Source organism: Acomys russatus, chromosome 13, assembly GCF_903995435.1.
Source record: "Acomys russatus chromosome 13, mAcoRus1.1, whole genome shotgun sequence".
NCBI lineage: Eukaryota > Metazoa > Chordata > Mammalia > Rodentia > Muridae > Acomys > Acomys russatus.
The window spans coordinates 22,171,593-22,192,954 of NC_067149.1; the positions used below are offsets into that span (position 1 = coordinate 22,171,593).

Here is a 21,362-nt window from a genome sequence, read left to right on the forward strand (position 1 = left end):
ATTGTTCACAACGGTCAGCCCATGACATCAACCGCAGTCTGCTCAAGAAATGGATGCATGAAGAAAACAACACTTATATGGACCATGGATTATGATTCAGCAACAAAAAGTCATAAAAATTGGGGCTAAGGACGTAGATCACCTGAAGCAGCACTTGGCCAGCATGCCAGAAGCCCTGGGATGATTCTCCAGCACCTCAGAAAGCAGGAGTGGCTCTGCAGGCTGTAACCTCAGCACTGGAGAGCTGGAGGAAGAGCGATGACAAGTTCAAGGTCATCCTCAGCTACATATTGAGTAGCATGGCAGCCTGGACTACATACGACTTGCCTCAAAAACAAAAATAAAAACCTATCATTGGTGTCAATATGGATGAGCATGGAAGACATTAGGTTGGATAAATAAATCAGAACAGAAAGACAAATAACTCATGTTCTTACTTGCATGTGCAAGACTTAACAGGAGAGAGGAGAGTATAAGAGTAGCAGGTAGAGGCTGGTAAGAGTGTGTGACGCAGGGGAGATGGTTACCAACAGCATGGATGCAATTAGCTAAGAGGAAGAATTTCTAATCTTCTATAGCACGAGAGACTAACTGTGGCTGTCACCAATTAATTATATACTTCAAAACTGCCAATAAAAAGGATTCTGAATATCCCCAACACAAACAATCAGTGCATCACTTATAGCCCACCCTAGTGTCAAACTCATGACCTCCAGTTTCAGTGCCCCCCCAGCTCTGCGGCTCCAGGTGTATGTCAAGTGCCCTGGTCTGATCCTCACATATGAATAAATATCAGGTTGTACCCTGTAAGCATAATTATTGGATGTCAATTTTGAAAGGAAGCATTTAAAATCAGCTATGAAAAAATACACACATAAAGAACTAGTTAGATAAATTATAATATAACCCCAAAGCCAAGTAAGGAAGTATATTTTTCCCCTATTTGGTAGTGACATTTCATTTATAGAAACTCACCCTATAGCTATAGCTAATGTTCATGTTATTAAATACAGTAGTGTTCTGAGACAGCAAAAATTACAAATATTTTTATTTTATTTTTTTAAATTTTAATTTTATTAACTTATTCAGATTATAACTCAATTGTTATCCCATCACTTGTATTCTCCCATTCCTCCCTCCCTCCCGCTTTCACCCTATTCCCCTCCCCTAGGTCTAAGACCGAGGGGGACCTCCTCCTCCACTATATGGTCATAGGCTATCAAGTCTCATCTTGGTAGCTTGCTTATTCTTTCTTTGAGTGCCACCAGGCCTCCCCCCAAAAGGTAGGTGGTCAAATATGGAGCACCAGAGTTCATGTCTGAGTCAGTCCCTGCTCTACACATAACTGTGGAGAATGTCCTGTCCATTGGGTAGATCAGAGTAGGGATTCGGTGTTTCACAAATCTTCAAATCATTGAAAAAATTAACCCAAATGCTCACCCAGAGGGAAAAAACTAAATAAACTATGACACACTCATAAGAGTGATTTGAGAAAAGAAATCAAGATGTTCTCTATTACTGAATGGCAAGGACCTCTTAAGACACAACAAGACATAGAACAAGGCATCAAAAGCATGCAGTGCACACAGTCCTGAGTGTACACAGGAACATATGAACACACAACGAGGTGTACACATGCATGCATATTAATACTCAAATGAATTTCAAAGAAAAATCAGGAGCTCTGGTCATCAGTCACATTGTTCATCACACTAAATTCAAGTCAGGTAGGCAGTAGCCTGGCATAGGTAGGCGATACTCATTGCTGTTTCTTTATGAACTGTGTAAATACACTTCCAGGTAAAGCCATCTTCTGGTAAAAATGAAATTCCATTTCTTAAAGATAAAAACAACAACTTCTCTAGGGTCACACTGAGATGACCTGTGAGTCAGTGAAGCAGTACACATGACTAAATCACAACACAAGACTGAAGCCATTAAGGTTAATTGGTAAAAGAGAAAAACCACTTGCACAGAGAGCTGCCAAGCCTTTCCATGTCTTATTAGCATGAAACACATTAAGGTAAACCAGTCTCTTCCTCCTGCTTTAGACTCTGCCTGGACCACTGCAGGTCCTGGGGATGCAGGGCAGGGCAGGGCAGGACAACAGGGCAGCTCACCTTCATAGGTGCCGACTTCCAACAGGGTCCCGCTCTGCTCAAGGTCCAAGAACTCCTTCACAGTCAGAAAGCTGTAATCCACGCCAGGCACTTCTCCTTCTCTGGGAGATCGGGTTGTGCCTGCAGCAGAAAAGACAAAAGCCCAGGATGCCATCAGACCATCAGAACAGGGAGTTCCAACTTGAGTAATTAAACAAACCTGCTCAGTAAGCTGGCCTGCCTACAACTCAAGCAGGGGCCCATGAAAAGCAGCTTTCTAATACAACAATTCCTCCCCATTCCCACCTGCAGGGGAAAGGGAAAACAGGTAAGCTTTAGCATTTCTATTTATTTTTAATGAAGCAAGCAAAGGAAAGTTTGAATTCAATGCTACATGGGCAATGTTCATAGTTATCAGGTTTCAGGACTCTAGGAAGTGCTACAAAGTTATCTACCCTGAGTTCAGAGCCCAAAGGGTTGAAATGCTTGTTCTCAACCCATCTGGCCTTTGAAGAAAATGACACCCATTGCATAGGCTCAGCAGCGCAGAGATCCAACTGCCCAATCTGTGCTTGGACATCAACCAGGGATTAAACTGCTGCTTCTCTCCAGGTAATTACTATGTTCCGTAAAACGTGGACACCCATGTGCTCCAAGGACAGAGAAAGGACACTGTGTATAAAAGGAAAACTCCCCCTGAATTAATCTGTTCACACTCTCAATGGCTAATCAATGTATCCATTACTCTTAGAAAACAACACGGGCCACAGAGAGGAATTAAGACATTCTGCCCAGGCTCTGAACTGTAAAGCTATCTATCACATTTCAGCCCTGTCAACCAAATAAGGAAGCAGCAAGGGGGACGTGGTTCACGTATACGCCAAAAAAAAAAAAAAAAAAAAAAAAAAAAAAAAAAAAAAAAAAAGAAAAAAAAAAAAGAGTGAGAGAGCGAGAGCGAGAGAGCGAGAGAGAGAGAGAGAGAAAATAAAGATGCAATCTTTCTTGGGAAGCTGCCATTAACGTTAGGAGAAACAAAACCGGAGCTATACAATATGACTTCTGATCCTATGTCAACCTTGCCAGCCTACAACTAGGGAAGACTAAGCTGTGTTCACAAGGCATCATCAATGGTGGTGATTTAAGGTCTGCAATTGTAAAGCAATTAAATAAGCAACTGTATATGAACCACAGTTCTAATACCCAGAGGGCTATACATAACAATCTTAACTGTGTATAAGACAGCGTCGACATGCATATCCTGTGTAGCTACCTATAAGTTCCACAGGTTGAAACCCTTACTGACTGTTGCATACCTTGATCAGGCTGAATCCCTCAGTGCACCCAAAATTTAAAATACTTAAAATTCAAATGTCTTACAAGATAGCCTCAATTCTTCCACAGAAGGGGAACACTTATATACACACATACATGTATACATATTTGTATAATTACAAATTGTATAGTGGAATTGGAAGTATAAGACTCTATGAACTCATTTAATTCTAATAAAATAATTCTAATAAAATAGAACAAATTCTGACTGCAAGTATTATCCGGCACATGGCTTTCAGGCAAAGAGGCTACTGAGTGCCACCCAGGACCTTACTTCTATACTTTGCTGGCCTGGTCCCCTGAGTGGATAAGGGGTAGGGCGCTGTCTTTAAACTTCTATCCCAATTATCACAGGCTAGGATCATTAATGCTTGTTTAGCATGTTCCAACTCTAGAAAGGCAAAACAAACAAACAAATTCAGATACCAGCACACAGTTAGTACTTGAGAGAATAAAGAGCAGTGTATACCACTAGAGGGCAAAGGTCTGGATGGGAAGGACAGATTCACCGTCTGGCTCTCTACTTAGAGTCTCAGGCATGCCCTTAGTTCCTATTACTTCTCAGTGTCCTCTTAGCAAGACAGGGCTGACAACAGTTCTTACACCACAGGCTTGCTGAACAAGTCTAGCGAGCTAATACTTGCAGTCGGTAATTGTTAGTGAGTATTGCTTTATTTTGTTAGAATTAAGTGAGTTTACAAAGTATTATACTTCCAATTCCACTATAACACTCTGTAGTTATACAAAAATGTATACATGTATGTATGAATACAAATGCCATTGTCTATATCAATTACTTAGTATTTTCTGAGGTCCCAATGCATGCCAAGTAATGACAAAAAGCACAAAGAAAGCATTAGTAAATAAAGCAAAATTATTTTTTCTTAAATATTTATTTATATATTTATTTTATGTATACGAGTGCCCCATCTGCATGTACACTTGCCTGCCAGAAGAGGGCATCAGATCCCAGTATAGGTGGTTCGGAGCCACCATCTGGGTGTTGGGAATTGAACTCAGGACTTCTGGAAGAGCAAATGGTGCTCTTAACCACTGAGCCATCTCTCCAAGTCTCAGCAAAGTTCTTGCTATAACAAAACCTGTCGTTTTACTGTGAGACCAAAAAAAAAAAAAAAAAAAAAAAAAAACCCCACACACAAAACAAAAACAAAACAACAACAACAACAACAACAACAAAATGCATGTGTGTGCAGAAGCACAGAGTGTTATTTTAGGTAAAAAGATTGTCCTAGAAAGCATTCTAGCGCCATGTAGCCTAGAAGGCTGGGATGAGGAAGGAGGCAAGCTAAGAAGTAGAAAAGCAACTGGAGATTGGGAACCAGGAAAAGCCTGGCACCTGCGAGGTGTCAAAGATGTTTCACAGGCCTGGGGGCCTGGGGGGGTGGAGGGTGGGGGGTGGGAGGTGGGACAAGCTGGAGGCTCTGGTGTGGGCGTGGCTTGGCAAGCTGGAGATTGGCAAGAAGAGATAGTAGCTCTGTAACAGACAGGGACCAGTTGAACATGAAAGCAAGAGGCTTCAGAACGGGGCCAGAGGAAACGCTTCCCTTTTGTACTCTGAAGAAAGACAGGAAGCCACTGGACGGTTACAGCATGGCAGGGGCTTGACTCAACATTTAGTTCTGAAAGATCTTTGGCTTTACAGAGAGCCGGCTATGGGTAGAGTAGGGGAAGTGGGCATGGAAAGAAGGATGACAAATCAGGGACAGTCACAGCATCCCAAGACAGAGAGGATCAGAGAACGAACAGGAGGTACAGGGGATAAGCAACAGTCAGAGTTCTACTATGAAACATGTATATCTTAAACCACTATAGCACAGACTATTAAAAGCATAACAACTCAGGGCTGCAGAGATTGCTCAACAGGCTAAGAGCAATGCCTGTTTTTCCTGAGGACCCAGGTTTGATTGTCAGCACGCACACAGTGGCCACCAACAACTGGCTGTGACTCCAGTCACAGGGGATTGATGCCCCCTTGTGGCCTCTGTGTGCATTTCACACACACGCTGACCAGACACGCATGCAGGCAAACCACCAGTGTACATAAAAATGAAGCATGGAGCGGGGAAAGTATAACTCATCACGTCACGCTGTTACTGGAAATCTCAGGGCCAAACCCTGGGTTTGGAAGCTCCAATAAGCTAGTTTGATGAAGCGTTCTCCATATATCAAAAAGACAAGGAGTCAAGAAAAGCAGAAAGAAGGCAACTCAGTGTAGGCAGGCTGAGAAGAAGAGCAAGTAGAGAGGGCTGATAATCCATCTTCAGGGTGCTGCCATGAGGGGTAGGTTTACACGGAGCACAAAAGGTCTGCATAGCTAAGCAGCTCCAGTCAGGGTGTGATGCTGCCCATCACTGTCCAGTCTATCTCACAGAGTGATCCGATGAGCAGTCAGGACTGTGTGGAATCCTATGGGAGTGGGGTGGAGGGGAGATAAGTTCCTCCTTTGGCTGGTACTAGGATGCCAGCCTTTTCCTTCGCCCAGGATGAGGTTTCCAGGGAACATTTAGGTTTTGGGGGGCCCATTGTTTCAATCGTCTGATGATACAAGGGTCTCTCTTTTAAATATCCCCTCTCCTGCCAGGAAGGCGATGTCATTAATAAAAATTAAGATCATGAAATAAATTGTTGCAAGGGGGAAGGCCAAAGGCCCACCTTGGTCATGTTCAATTTGAGATTAGACACTTTGGTGCAGAGGAGGAAGAATGACCTTGTGAATCTCAAGGTCAAGTGAAGAGTGAGACATTAGGAGGGGTCAGTTAGCAAGCCAGGGGCACCTGAAAGCAAACTAGTGATAAAGAGAACCGGAGCAGAGTGTGTAGAAGCACTGGCTGGGCGGGAAGACCCACTTCCTACACTAGGAACGGGAGGAAGATTCTGGAATACAGCTGAGCAGGAATCGGGGAGGAAGAAGCAAAAGAGGGTGAGGTCCGGAAGCCAAGAGAAAAAGTTGTTTGGTCAGCAACTTGTAATGTGCCAGTAGCCAATGTCATCCTGGGAAATCCCAGTGTGCAGCAGGAAGAGGAGCTCTCTGGACAGGCTGTGAGAGGATCTGCTTAAAGTCTGTTCCTAGGGCAAACTCACACTCAGCCTCCTCCATCCTCCGATTCCATCAACCCAATCCATTCAAAGGACGAGGAGAAAATAAAACCAAACAAAGGATTCCTTGAGTCTTTAATGCCTTCCTAGACTAGGGAGTGGTGCTTTCCCTCAGCCTGCTCTGGCTCATATTTGCCGAGTCTTTTTACATCCAATTTGTCAGATTTACTTTAAAGACAACAGTCACCCCTGGGTCTTAATTTCCTGAAAGGATTAGAAATAATCAGGAATTTCAAAAATTACATTTTATGAGAAAAGTGAAACTACTAGAGACACTGTCTTCCTAAGAAAACAAATCTGCTTCAAACAGCTTTTGAGCTGCAGGGAGGAGGCTGGAAGGCGGGTGAGTCTCCACCCATTGGACGCACAGGGCTTATTACCCAGAAGAAACCTGTCCTTGCTATAGGCTACCAAGAGGGTTACTCCCAGGGATGTTCTGAGCAACCCACTCTGGGTCTGGGCCAACTTCCCAGGATCCATTCAGAGAGGATGCTGGGGAAGAAAGGCCACAGGGAGGGGCCCCGCCTCTTCTTTTCTTGTAACAGAATGACAGGCTGCTGGCTGGACACACGCCTGACAGATGGCATTTCAAAGGGATTTCAGGAGCCATCTGGGGTGGGCACAATTATTACAAACCGTGCTTCTAACAAAGCCAGAAGGGTTACTTCCTGAAAGAAGAGAAGTAAAACAAATTCTATCATGTTAGGAAGACACATAAAAATATACCAGGCTAACAAACTCGGGTTTTCTGCAGCCTAAAATGCTACCTTCTGTTTGTCGAGCTGGAAACCAGGCCAGCAATATCTTCCAGTTATTAGCTTTAAGCTCATAAACACAGTGTTTCTCCTCTTCCAGAAAAGGAGACTATCAAACAGTGGGGGAAACAACAGCTTCTAGCTCCTAGATGTTTACTTAGAGACAGGCATTAAGCATATAATCAACAATATATTTAATTTGCACAAGAAACCACAGAAGTAGGAGTAACATTATATTCATTTTGATTCAGGCAAGGAAAGTACCCTGTCCACAGCCGTATAAAGGGCTTGAATGACAGGAGATCATCTTCCATAGTCTATACTAGCCCGGCCCTAAAGAACCTTCCGCCATTTTGGTGCTGACTAACATGCAGGCTCTACCCACATGTGCCTGTTGAAAAGTGGCTCCTGGGCCTAGGAAATGACTCAGGGGATATGGTGATTGCTGTGCTCACATGAAGATCGAGGTTCAGATCCCTAGCACCCACAAAAAAGCCAGAAGAAATGTGAGTCTGTAATGCCAATGTAAGAGTGAGAAATATGGCAGAGCTTTCTGGCCAGTCAGTTTAGCCAATCTGTGAGCGCCAGGTTCCATGAGAGACTACAATACACCTCAAAAAGCAAGGTGGAGAGAGAATAGAAAAGATGCCCAAAGTCCACCTTTGGCTTCTGCATGTACACACAACTACATACACCTGCACACAAACATGTACATACACACCCACATCAGGGGCAGGGAGGGAGGTGGGACTACTGAGGCTGTGGGACTGGATTCAATATTAGTTACTTTAAATGTGAAAAGCAGACTAGCCAATACACATCTCCCTGAAAGGAGATCTGAGTCGCTGGTTTTATACTGTGTTTGATACAGTCCCCCAAAGACTTCTGGCTCTCAAAATAACAAGAAACACACTTATATTAAACAGCAAGACATCTTGAACTGCTATTTAAAAGCCTGTAAGGGCTTTGAAAAATGATCCAGTCAAAGTCTCTGCTTTTGTTCTAAAAATTCTATTTGGTCCTTATTGGTTGCTTGTTGGCGGCGGCGGGGGGGTGGGGGTGGGGGGATACATATATTTTTTAGATATCTGTGGTAGCATGGGTTGTAAGAAATTAAACAAAATAAGATCAGGAGGGAAAGGAAAACAGGCCTACACAGGGGGTCGGGGGAGGGAAGAGATGGGACTGAGCACCATGGATCTGCCCCCTGGAACAGTTTCAGCTGTGTAACTGCACATGGTAAGAATGGTTAGACGGCAGGCAGTTGCCAGGAGGAGTGCTAGCGATGTGCACTGAAGTGACACAAACGAGTCACAGAATAATAAGCGACTATAGCTACATTAAACCTAAGAACAGAGAGTAAAGAGCCTATGCTTTATAAGTTTATATTGCAACAGTTAAACGGGTAGAGGAATGCTAAACTCTTGATACCAGGCACCTCAGGAAGGTGGCTGTAGAAATGGGTGGAGAGGAAACGGCTACCCCTTTCAGTACATACCTCTCATACTTGGAACTGTGTCGACGAGGCGGAGGGGGCGGGGGTATGTACTTATTTATGCATCTTATAAACTGAATAAAATGACTAAGAAGTACTTTAAGAGTGTCTTTGACACTCTACTCAAACACCTTCAATTTTAATCTATTCACCACAGAAACATGCAAACAAATTATAAGGCTCCAGTGAGCTACAATAACAGTGGGTTCCAAGGCTTCCCAAGTGACAGGGAGCTAACAGCAAGGTCAGTATTGCATACCTTCGGTTCTGAATAAGAACATAGTGCAAATGAAGTTACAGGGAAGGTGGCACTATTTTTCCACCTGATTTTACTTTTAAAACTCCAAGTGTTAATCATTAAAGTCCTCTTTAATCATCTTAAAAGTACTGATGAGTTCATATCCAAATAGCGAGTACCCTCCTCCTTTCTACCATCAAATCATAATTAATCTGAGCCCTGTCCTATTGAATGCCTCAGTATGAATTAGCAGCGGCCCCAGAGTTCTCCTGGCAAAGCTAGGCTATTTGCTTCTTATGCACATTTTATGGTCCATAAACTTTTAGTATACCTGGCTTCAGTGACCCTCGCTGAGGAAATCAGAAAGTGACCTTCTGTGCCATCACACTCTATTCACTGGAGCGAAAGCCCTTCAAGGGATCCCTCTAAAACCCAGCTGAGGCAGCTGAAGAGACCCTAGAGCCTAAACGCTTCTAAGCAGTCCCCCACTGATTCAGCTTCCCCACACAACCACGGTTCCAAACACACCGTTTCAATGGAGTTCTTTCCCAGCAGCTGCACAATTGGTCTCAGGCCCAGCCTGCTAAAGGGGCCGTGATCATCTCACTCAGACTGAACAGCTAATGTGCAATGACATCATTTGCTGCTACGTTGATTTGGGTCTCATGTATCAAAATCTAGTATGGTTTCAAAAAGACTACTGTCATCCTCACTGTTTTGGACAGCTGAACATGCTACGTACAGACACCATTTCATCTCGTAACACAACTGCGTGCATTTCTTAGGCATCCAGGGTATCAGACAGCAAGACCAGCCTTATGCTGTTCATTCCTTAGCTAATGGAGACAAAGCCGAGAAGTATGCAGTTCCCCTCCCCCTAGCTTACTCCATTACCAACGACTCACAGTGCTTTTACAGCTCTGAAGAGCAGCAGTCAAACCAAAATATTTTCAAAAGCTTTAACAGGACAAATTATTAAAGAATTAAACATAAGGCCAGGTGTGGTAGCACACACCCTTAATCCTAGCACTCCAGAGGCAGAGGCAGGTGTATCTCTGTGAGTTTAAGGCCAGCCTGGTCTCCAAAGAGAGTCCAGGACAGACAGGGCTACACAGAGAAACCCCGTCTCAGGCGCATGGGGAGAGTTAAACCATACATTCCAGTAATCCAATGCATTTCTTTCAGGGAATTTAAATGCAAGTTTACAAACAAAACAAAACAACACAAAAAGTGTATACAAATGTTTATGGAAGATTTATTTGTAACCACCTCAGACTGGAAATGACCCAAAACATCTTCAACGGGACAAACTGTAGCAACAACTGTTTACACACAACAGTATGGATGAATTTCAAATATATTGCTAAGCGTTGAGTGGGAAATAAAAATCCAGAGCTAGAAGGCTACATGTGGTATAATGCCACTTATGCGACAGTCTATAAAAGGCAAAATTAGTGCAGGATGGACAAACTGCCCCAGAGAGACAGGTTGACTACACAGGGGCATCACAAGGTGGTTGCTGAGGAGAGTATACAGAAACCCTCTGCTTCCTGAAAAGCAGATGAACAACGTTCTAGACCTATGCACTGTTGTAGGTTGTTTTCCTGTTGCTGTGATAAAATACACTAACAAAAGAAAATTAAGGAAGGGATCGTTTTGGTCCATAGTTTGAGATACAGTCTATCACGATAAGGAGCTCAAAGCGGCAGAAGCTCCATAGCTGGTCACACTTCACTCACAATTAGAAAGCAGAGAGACTTGTACTCAGTCCATTTTCTCCTTTATATATAGTCTACGATCCTCGTCTAGAGAATGACACATGGTGCATGGGCCTTCCCATCTGAGGCTTCTACTGCTTATGAGTTCTTTAACAAAAGGAAATGTTTAGCAATTCATTAAACGGGAGAATCCATTCCATTATGTCATAAACACCAGACAAAAATAAATACAATAAAAATAAAGCCCGCTTATCTAATCTGGAGCCCAAGGCTTGAGTTCTCTTATTACAGAAGGAGATAACCACTGTAGATAGGGTAGCATCAAACAGAGACCAGCTCCTACACATAATTATAAGGTGTTATCATAACAGGAGCTGCTGTCACAGAACATCAGAGGTATACTTCTCACAGTGCAGGCTCTGTCTAGACTGGAGATGGCTGCTCTTCTGCAGTATCCTGTACTCACAAGGAGGGAGGGCTGGGGGAGAAGAGTGTGAACTCTTTTCTTTTTAAATGACACTAATTCCACAGTGGGTAGCTGATGCTGTCCTCAGACTTTCTATTCACCTCCTAGAGGCTCTACTTCCAAGCATCACCACAGTCACAGCAGGGGTGAAGGCCAAGAGAGAGAGAGAGAGTACTGAGTTAGCACCACTGAGCAACAGGCAAGCACAACATAGAGATCAAAGCTGGGAAAGTCCTGTCCCTGTGTCCAAACTGTTGACAGTCTTATTAGGCCTGTGTCCCACCTGAACTGACGCCCCTCACAAACAGGAAAACCAAGAAGTGATCATATAGAACTGTATACAACAAACGGTAAGGAGAAGAGAGACCAGGTCTCAGCAAGGACAGGACTGAAATGTTGGAGGCATTATCTCTGAAGTATCCTTCCTGGTGACCTATGATTCCCTCTTTTCTCAAGAAGGTCAGTCAGTAACATGGTCAAAGGGAGTTGGTCTTTTACCTCCCCATCACGGCACACAGGTGACCGAAGGGCCCTCATCTCTCCATCCCAGATCTTAAAAACTGAACACTCAATGAGCATGTCTTGAGCAGAAAAGCTGCTTGACAGCAGGTACAGAGAGACAATTCCTTCGTGTAGCTACAATTCATAACCTGTGCCTCATCCACGGCTGCCCTGTGTGTGAACCTCACCTAACCTAAGTGAACACACACTTGAGATAAACAAGAACTTGGCAACATGGTCCCCTTAGGCAGGTGACTCAGGAGACTGACCATCTGAGATGGGAGATAATTAATTTGGTTTTGTGATCCTTAGCTCTTTTCTCTGCAACTGGCTTGAGACAAAGGGAAGGAAGCTGTGCCAAATCCAAGAAGTCTAAGCGAAACTTCTCCAACTGCCCATATCTGGTGTTTAGAGGCAACCTACCTTCAGTAATCACACATGTGCATATGCTGTGGTTCAGCAGGGATTCTGCAGACAGCTAACAGAACCATAGGAGGATGCACAGAGAGGGCACAGACAACGCAAAAGACAAAGTCTACAGCTCAAAAGGAAAAGGGGCATAAAAGAGGAACCAGTCTTGCCTAGTCCTGCCACCAAATAAATGTGTGGCCGGCTGACTTCTAATCACTCCTTTTTATGTCCTCAGCGTCCTTATTTGTAGCAGAGAAAGAGTCTTTTCTTCTGGGAATATATACTGTAGAGTGAGAATGACATACAAATCAATTCACACAGAAAGGTACAAATTCTTGGCAAATTATGGCAGTTTATAATTCCCTATGGTTCAGCTAGACCACTCCTGGGTACTGACCCAAAAGACTGTAAGTCAGCATATGATCAAGACACTTACACATCAATGTTTATTATAGGACCATTCATAATAGCTAAATTACAGAACCAGCCTAGATGCCCAAGAGCATAAGATTGGGTAAGGAACTGTGGTATGCACACACAAGGAAATGTGTTCCTTGCAAGGAAATGGAAGCAACAAAAGATAGTCACATTAAGAATAACCCAACCACAGACATTGCTTTTTTTTCTTCCTTTCTTGTATGTGGTACCTACATTTTATTATATACATAAACAACCCCTCATCCCATTAGAAATAAAATATCCAAGGAGAGAAAGGGAACCAATGGAAAGGGAAAGGGAGAGAAAGTAATGACTGGAGCATGAGGGTGAATATGCTCAACATGTAAACACGTACAAAAGCCTGAAAACTGAATCTTCTCATTGGGGGAAAATCCGTATTTAGGCAATGTTTATAGTCTATATGTATTTTTTTATTTAACCTTTGCTTTATAAAACCCTCTAAGGTAGTTAGGGGACATCGCAGGTGAGATATGTAGTAAGAGACATTGTGATTTGTCAACATTACATAACTACTAGATAGCAGAATCTGATTTGAACAAAGGCCACTGCCACAGAGACACCGGGTGTGGTGAGAGGCCAAAAACCATCAAGGGGTGGGGTGTGCTGAGCTTTTACAGCTCTTCCCTTGAAGATGGATACATCTGAGAACTGTTCTCATCAAACAGAAAGAAAGGAGGTGGGTTAGGCTAAGGTGGATGAGAAGAAAGCATTCTCAGTCTTTCCAGGATCCCAACCCCAAGTTATATGGCATTCCATCACATTCCCTCCTGACTGGAGAAAGCAGGTGAAGAGCCCAGGCTCCATTCAGTAGCAAATTCTCACACAAAGGAACATGAGCCTTACTCGCTCTTCCTCTTTGCACATGAGAGAGAATGTTGCCACAAAGAAGTGCAGAAAGCCTGAATTCATTAAACACAGGAAAACAAAAGTCTCCAGATGTTGCTGAGTCATTCCAAACAGGAGCAAAAACATCCAGTAAATTAAAAATAAGAATCTTCACCATGAGAGGCACCTTTCCGCGAAACCAACCTCTGGGAATCATCTTGACATATACCTCATCTGAGGACTCCAGGAATGCCACATGAGAATGGGAAAGGTGGTCTGTGATAGCGGAGACTGAAGCTGACTTTATTCAATATGACAGGTGACACTTTAACTGTCTCCAAAGGCATTACACAACTGCTTAAAGATAATGGAACAGAGTCACTTCCAATGTTTTCAACTGGACAATTTTTTAAAAGCTTGTGAAAAAGTGATTATTTTAATGGAAAGCAATGATTAATTAAGAATATCAAATCTCCATGCCCGATGTAGAATGAATAATGGTTCTAATATTAGACTGCTTGCTTTCTTAGTTTAAAAGAAACAGCTCAGGAGTGACTGCTAATGAGCATATGGTTTCTTTGGGGGATAATGAACATATTCTGCAATTAAGTAGTTGCAACAGTTGCACAGTTCTGTGAATGTAATGCAAACCAATGACTTGCACACTCCAAAAAGGGTGAATTTTATCGTACATGAATTGAGTACCAATAAGGCTGTTAAAATATAAATAAATGCTATCTGGGCATGGGGATGAATGGTTGTAACTCCATCACTTAAGATACTGAGGCAAGAGGAAGCCAAGTTTGAAGGTAGCTTGGGCTACATAGTGAATTTAAGGCCAGCCTTACCTATATAGTGAGACACTAATTCAAAATAGATAAAAAAAATATATATATGTATGTGTGTGTTACCCTTAAAGATAAAGACGCAGGTGGTGAAACCTACTCTCTGCTCTCACTGTTCAGAAATCAATGTCCGCTTTATATCATTTTTCCTAAACACTTCAGAGATCTTGAGCTCTTCCGGAGTTTGTGGAGAGAAATTAAAAAATCTAAAACTGGGCATTCTAAAATAAAGTCTCAGCTCAGGCGTTTACAACCTGAGCAATGATGACCAAATCCAACACCACGGTCCTTAGTTTATCTCTAAAATGGAAATGAGCATGCTAACAATAAAATAACACATTCTTCATGTGATGTCTCAGGGTCATATAAGACGATTCATGTAAAGTGTATTGTCAGAATATGCACTCATGAAATATCAGCTGCAAAATGGAAGCAAAGTTATCACCTCTGCCAACTCTAGTTCAAGCAGAGGAGGAAGGAACCAAATCTAGTGACTGTGCTGGGGCAGGCGGGGCCGGCACTGTAGCTCAGCGGCAGGCAGCATGCTTCACTTGCAGCGAGGCCTGGGCTTGGTCTGCAGCACTACACACAACAAAGTCATAATGACCCGGCTATTGATTGTTCGCTACACGAACAGAGTACAGGCTTCCATCACACAGTGCCTAATTGCACTCTCCAAAGAAGGGAATATTTTCCCTTCTTAACAGAAGTTCCCACTTTCAACCAACATTTTTCAAAGCCTTTCATACAATCTACACAACTTTAACCACACCTCCGCTGCTTATCTCTTGATAATAAATCACGTGGTCAACATATTGTGTAAACAGCATCACTTTGGTCAGTCATTCCTCATTCAGAACTAGCACTGGTATTGATTCACAAGAATGGGCCTATTCGTTTGAACATAATGTCTACATTGGAAAACCTCAACACGGCCCATCCCGCGTCAACCATATTATTCTTCATGTGGCTGACTCCTTTTCATTGAATGAATGTAATACTTATTTCTTTAATAACTAACAAATAAGCGGATTCAAAGACAGGTAGTCACGTTTAGTACTAAGACAACGCAATTCTAAGAGCAATTCCAGGTGGATATAAGAACAAAGTTCCTGCTGGTTTAATGACTACGCGGATTTCTATTTCAAGTAGTCATGATCACTCTTTTAGCCTTCTCAGCGAAATATTCAAGAACGTGTCAATTTTATTTGAGCTCCTATAAAGTACACATTGCTTTGTCAAAGTCAATAACAGGGCATGCTGTGCAGTGACAATGATAACATGCTGGATGAATAAAGTGACTGGCTGTGAATTAAGCCTACATTAAGAGAAGTAGAGTGCCATTGTGTAGACTTTGTAGTGTAAGGACAGTGTCTATGGAATGATACTGGAGGTTTTCCTTTCATCTCTACATCTATGCTCATACAAACACCACACACACACACACACACACACACACACACACACACACACACACACGGGGGGCGGGGGGGGAGGCATAGACACTGACCATACATTCAAGAACACTACATAAGATGATCAAAGAGAATAAAAGAAAACTAGTGGCCATCTTTTAAAAACAACCAAGTCAAGGGCAAATGTTTACTAACACGAGTTACTTTGAATAATTGCATAAGGATAATAAACTATTTTACAGATTTTAAAAGAAACTGGCTGTTTTCATACAAGTGTAGTCCCACATCCCCACCCCAACATCAGGTAACCACGTTGCCTTCTGAAATAGTGACATTATTTTAAACCTACTGGAGTCTCATTAGCCACCAATACAAACTATGCCTTTGTCATATATGGAAACAAGGCCTAATGTGAGTTAGTTAAATAAGATCCAATCAATGATCAAATCAAGAGCTCATTATTGAAGACAAGAACTTGTCCATTGATCATTAAAAATGAAAGATGTGTTGTGGAAATATTAAAAAAAAAACTTATTTTCAAAAAGAAAAAGTAATGAAATACATTGTTTGCCCACCATATGTGAATTGAATGGCCTATCGCGGGAAGCTGATTGGTTCTCACTACTGGGTTTCACCTAATTCTTCAATCCTGTCAACAACACCTGCTGGTCAAGGGCAGAAAGAGGGACAGGCAATCTTCTTTCCTTCATTTGGCAGCAGGACTTGACTGCCATTAGCTCCCTGTCAGCAGGGGCAGCCTGGGGAAGGTAATAAATGACCCAGGAGCCCCTATAAGCCCTCTCCTCCGATTCCGGCCTCTTGCGCTATTTATCTAGCAGCTACTGTTTCATCTTGAGGGAAACCCATCTTTCTGCCGAGAGGGGAAAAGAGTCAAAGTTGTTACTAAATGCACAGGCCACTACTTGGGAGCTCGACGGGTCTGACCTGACAAAGTAGCACACTGAACTGGGTGCGAGAGTTCGGTAAAAAGTTTTCTTCTAGATAACTTATAATTCATGTGATTTCTGAAAAGAGGCATGAGAAATTGGAGGCAGCAATTCTCAGGCTAGTCCCTTCAGAAACCACTGTAAAGGACAAGATTTTCTTTATTGTTTTATAAAGGTAAAGCAGGAAGCTCGCAATGTACGCAAAGCCGCAGCTTCCGGAATGTTGGCCACCAGGAAGGACGCCATGAGTGATACAGAGAAGCACCAGAATGGGAAATGCAACCATGACAAAGAGGGTCTGCAAACACTCTTAGCAGAAGCTCTTACTCTTTTCATCTCTCTGTCTCTTACGTTTGTGAAGACAATGGAGACGCTACCAGGAAGTTGGATGGGGAAAAGCACCTTTACCATCCAGCTGACAACCCAAGGTCCCCACGCACCACCAACCCATGAGCAGGGATCACTTCCTGGGCTCAGCTGTGAGCAATGCTCATCAACCCTGGTCGCTCCACGGACGTGCCCAGGAACAAGGCGTCACTCCCTTCACATCTATTTTACTATCTCTACCACTCCTATGCTCAGGCTCCACAAGCATGGAATGTGAGTGAGAACATATTTTATAGGAGGCAGAGGAACTGGGATAGCAAAATCATCAAAAACTATAATGATGATGATAACAGGTATTCACCTAATAGGAGGTCTGTTATCAATGCTACCACCACAAAATCTGACTCAAATATTGCTTGGACCTTTTTTTTTTTTTTTTTTAAATTACTTATTCAGTATTCTGCCTGCACGCTGGAGAGATGGCTCAGAGGTTAAGAGCACTGGCTGCTCTTCTAAAGGTCCTCAGTTCAATTCCCAGCAACCACGTGGTGGCTCACAGCCATCTATAATGAGATCTGGACCCCTTTCTGTTGCCAATCCTCCCCCAAATTTAACTCAAATGTCACCTTCCTGGCAAAGACTTCCTTGGCTCTTTATTTGGAGTCACAGCCTCTTCCTCGACCCCGATCCTCCTATTCCTACGCTGTGTGTGTCCTTCAGCACTCATCCACAAATGCTGAGCGAACAGGGATACACAAGAAATTCCAGAGTTTGAGAATCAGAGCCAAGAATGCCTGGGTGGAGCTAGCCAGCTAGACTAGCTAAGTTGGCAAGGTTCAAGTGAGAGACTGACTCTGTTATGTAAGGTACAGAGCAATTGAGAAAGGTGCTGATGTCAAACTCTGGGCTCTACACACACACACACACACACACACACACACACACACACACACACACACAACACACACACAGAGCAAAGAAAAAGAAAATAGTGTAGGAGATTAGTAAAGCATATCTCTAGGTGTTAAGAGGGCATTTCCAGGGGCAGTGAGATACTGGGAGCTCTGACCTAGTGAATGGTTTAATCTACTGATGCACTCAAAGCATACACACCTAAATGTAGAAGGATGGCAGGCAAGGCTGGAGGTGCCCGGGGGCAAAGCGTGTGGACCTCTATCTTAGCCTGGCCTACTCCAGTACAGCTTTATTCCGCTTTGTGCTCACCTTATTGTGAGCTTTTCTGTTCTTCCAGACCACGTCAGGAAAGTAAACAGCTGCTGTGACATAGTCCTGTCCCCATGCCGTAGTGTCTCACCACAGGGATGTAAGAAACATACAGACTGAAACATCTCAAGTCATGGGCTGAAGCTCCTAAGCTCTCAGTGAGCACAAGTCTTCCACCCACAACACTGAAGAGAAGGAAAGGCATCTATACACACTCTGCGTTCACACCTCAAGCTGCAAAGTTACTCCTTGCTTGTGCAAAGTGTTCACAGGTAAGATGGCAGAGGCACCAGTGTGAGAAAGTACAGAAAAAACACAAAGACAATGAGAGAGACCACATCCGCATACCTTATAGTATAGATGTTGTTGCCGTTAACGTCTCACTGTGTCTATTTGTAAATTAAATTTTATTGTATGTAGATACAGTAACAAACATATTGATAGGGACGTGGTGCCATTTCGAGCATCCTCTGAGAATCTGGGTGCGTCAAGGAGGACTGCTACACCTCATGTCTTATCACTCTAATTCGTGTGCATCAGAAAACACCTTTCTATGCGAGCATCCAAGCTCCATGACAACAGGGGGGCCTTGTCTGTTTTGTTGCTGTTTAATTGTAAGATCCTGGAGTACTATCTGGCCTATGCTAGTTGCTGAATGGAAATGAGATTAAAAAAAAAAAAAAAGTCCATCTGGTTAGTTGCTTAAATTAAGCCAGAAGCTGAGGTCCAGATTCCACTTAAAGATGGCCATGACTCCCACAGTTTCCCTTCACCATGAGTAAAAACGTCTTTTCCCAACTGTCCTTTGTTGGCCACTCATATTTTCTTTCACAACACTTTCACAGTCTGTCATTAGTTTACGTATCTGTACAGTCATCTTCTTCCTCATTTGCCACAATATTAACAATATAAATATTAGGGTTGTGTGTCCCACTTCACCCTCAGGGACAAACACAGCAAAGCAATGTGGAGTTGTTTGTTTGTTTGTTTTTTGCTGTTGTTGTTATTTGTGGGAATAAAAAGTACGGAGGAACTTAGATATAACTTCACAAAAGAATGAGCTCTTGGAGTAACAATTTATTATTGTCCCAAGAAGGAATGTTTAAAAAAGGTTGAAGTCAGGAGGAATCCCAGTGAAGCCTGAGAATCCTGAGTAGTTTATTAAGTCAAATCTGAGCTGAAAGGACCACACGATGGTAAGTTACATTCGTGAAATAAAAAACTACATAAGCACCAATATCTTGCTTTCAGTAAATGTTTACTAAATACTGTGTGCCAAATTTAAGATGCTGCATAAAACAAAAATAAACAAAAGTCCTCTCTTACTGGAGTTTACATTCTAGTAGATGGAGAGGTCACTAAATTACATAATATAGTTCATTTGCTGTAAGGAAGAGCAAGGTAAGGAATTCTAGTGGCAGGAGCCCAGATACAAAAGAAGCCAGTCACAAGGGCACATGAATCACAATTATAAAGCTATTTTCAACACAACAGCTGTGTTTATTAAAATGTTATATGAAGGGGCCGAGGGTCTAGGCGCATGATCTTAATCCCAGCAATTGGAAGGCAGAGGTAGGCAGATCTCTTCAGTTTAATGCTAGCCTACTCTACGTAGTAAGTTCCAAGCCATCCAGGGAGTGAGACCCATCTTTAAAAAATAAAATAAAGTAACAAAGATGGTTGTGGGGCTGCAGGATGGCACTTGTTCCACAAGCCTGGTCATCTGATTTTGACCCCCAGAACCCATGAAAAGGTGAAACGAGAGAACCAACTGCACAGCTGTCCTCTGACCTCTACATGGACTCCGTGGCATGCCCTATGACAACAAATAAAACATTTAAGATGTGTGATTTTCTTTCAAAGTGTCTGTCAGAAGCTTCTGTGTCTAGAGAACCTTGGTAGAAATGGAAAAAATTTAGGCATATGGCCCCTCGGCACAGGATGTTTCGCAAGTGCTATTGCTAGCAAGTCTATTCTGGAAAACACTGGTGACCAATACTCTACTGTGACATCACCCACAACCTTGTGCTGGTGGGTTAAAAAACCACCAGAAAAACGCAGACATGGGACACCCTAGCCACCACCAAGATGAGACTTCCACAGATGGGTCCTTCCCCATGCAACTAATGTGAGCCAATAACAGATAAAGATACATCCTCCCCCTCCACCTTATTACAGAGATTACGCTGACTAGAGCATGAGAGTCAGGTCAATAAAGTCCAGACCCAGAGAAACTAACTGCCATGCTGTTTTAACAACTCGCCTTCCACATACTTGGGAGGAGGAGGAGGTGGAGGAGGAGGAGGCTGGAAAACAATGTGGCTTTATAAATATTTTTTATGAATATTATCTTTTAACAATTTTTTTATTAAATATTTTTACATATACATTTATAGTATTACACACACACACACACACACACACACACACACATATATATATATATATATATATATATATATATATATATATATATATAATAAACTACCTACAGCAAGAAGAACCACAAAACAGTCAGGAATTATACATATGTTATATTCTTAGTGTTTTGGCTATTTGTATTTGGCAGCCTTGAAGAAAACATCTTTCCTATCTTGGTGTGTCTAAAATTCTGAATGTAAATCGGTATCTATCATATCTCATCATTATCAACTTAAAACATCTATCTAGACCTAAAACCATCTTAACCCCTAAACAACTAAGCTTAACTGTAAAACTAAACTATCTGGTCTTCAACCCCATCAGAGACTTGAGAAAGAATAAAGTTAATTACCTGAGTATACAGGCAGTATAGGTTAGCAGCTTCCTCAGAGACAAAATGACAGAGATGGTTTGCTACCTTCCCTTAAGGGGGGTTGGGTAGGTTTTTTTGCTTTATAAATCTTAATAGCCACAGCTATGGAACAAGTACAACAGATGTATAGGACTGACTTAATAAATACCTATGTGTACATACCATTCGTTTGTGAAATACAGATTTTAGAAAATATTGACTTGAGGACTACATTACTTACTGAGTAAATATATAGTACAATGAATATTCATGAACAATGGAAAATCACTATTTTAATGTAAGCATGCCTACTTGAGTTCTAAATGATTTAACTTTGTATTGGTTGGTTTTTAGGTTATGATCCTTAACATACATTAATAAGTAATTTAAAAGGTAAGGATTTTATGCACTGATT

At 42.4% G+C, this 21,362-nt stretch overlaps 1 protein-coding gene across 9 annotated transcripts in view; it reads right to left on the bottom strand.

Moving 5' to 3' along the window:
• Magi1 (membrane associated guanylate kinase, WW and PDZ domain containing 1) overlaps positions 1-21,362 on the bottom strand; it is a 623,549-nt gene that overhangs the window by 133,163 nt on the left and 469,024 nt on the right. For all 9 annotated transcript variants that reach the window (XM_051154941.1, XM_051154943.1, XM_051154942.1 and 6 more), the window contains exon 3: positions 2,121-2,240. In XM_051154941.1, the coding sequence (XP_051010898.1) occupies positions 2,121-2,240 (120 nt within the window). The remainder of the gene's footprint in view (positions 1-2,120; positions 2,241-21,362) is intronic.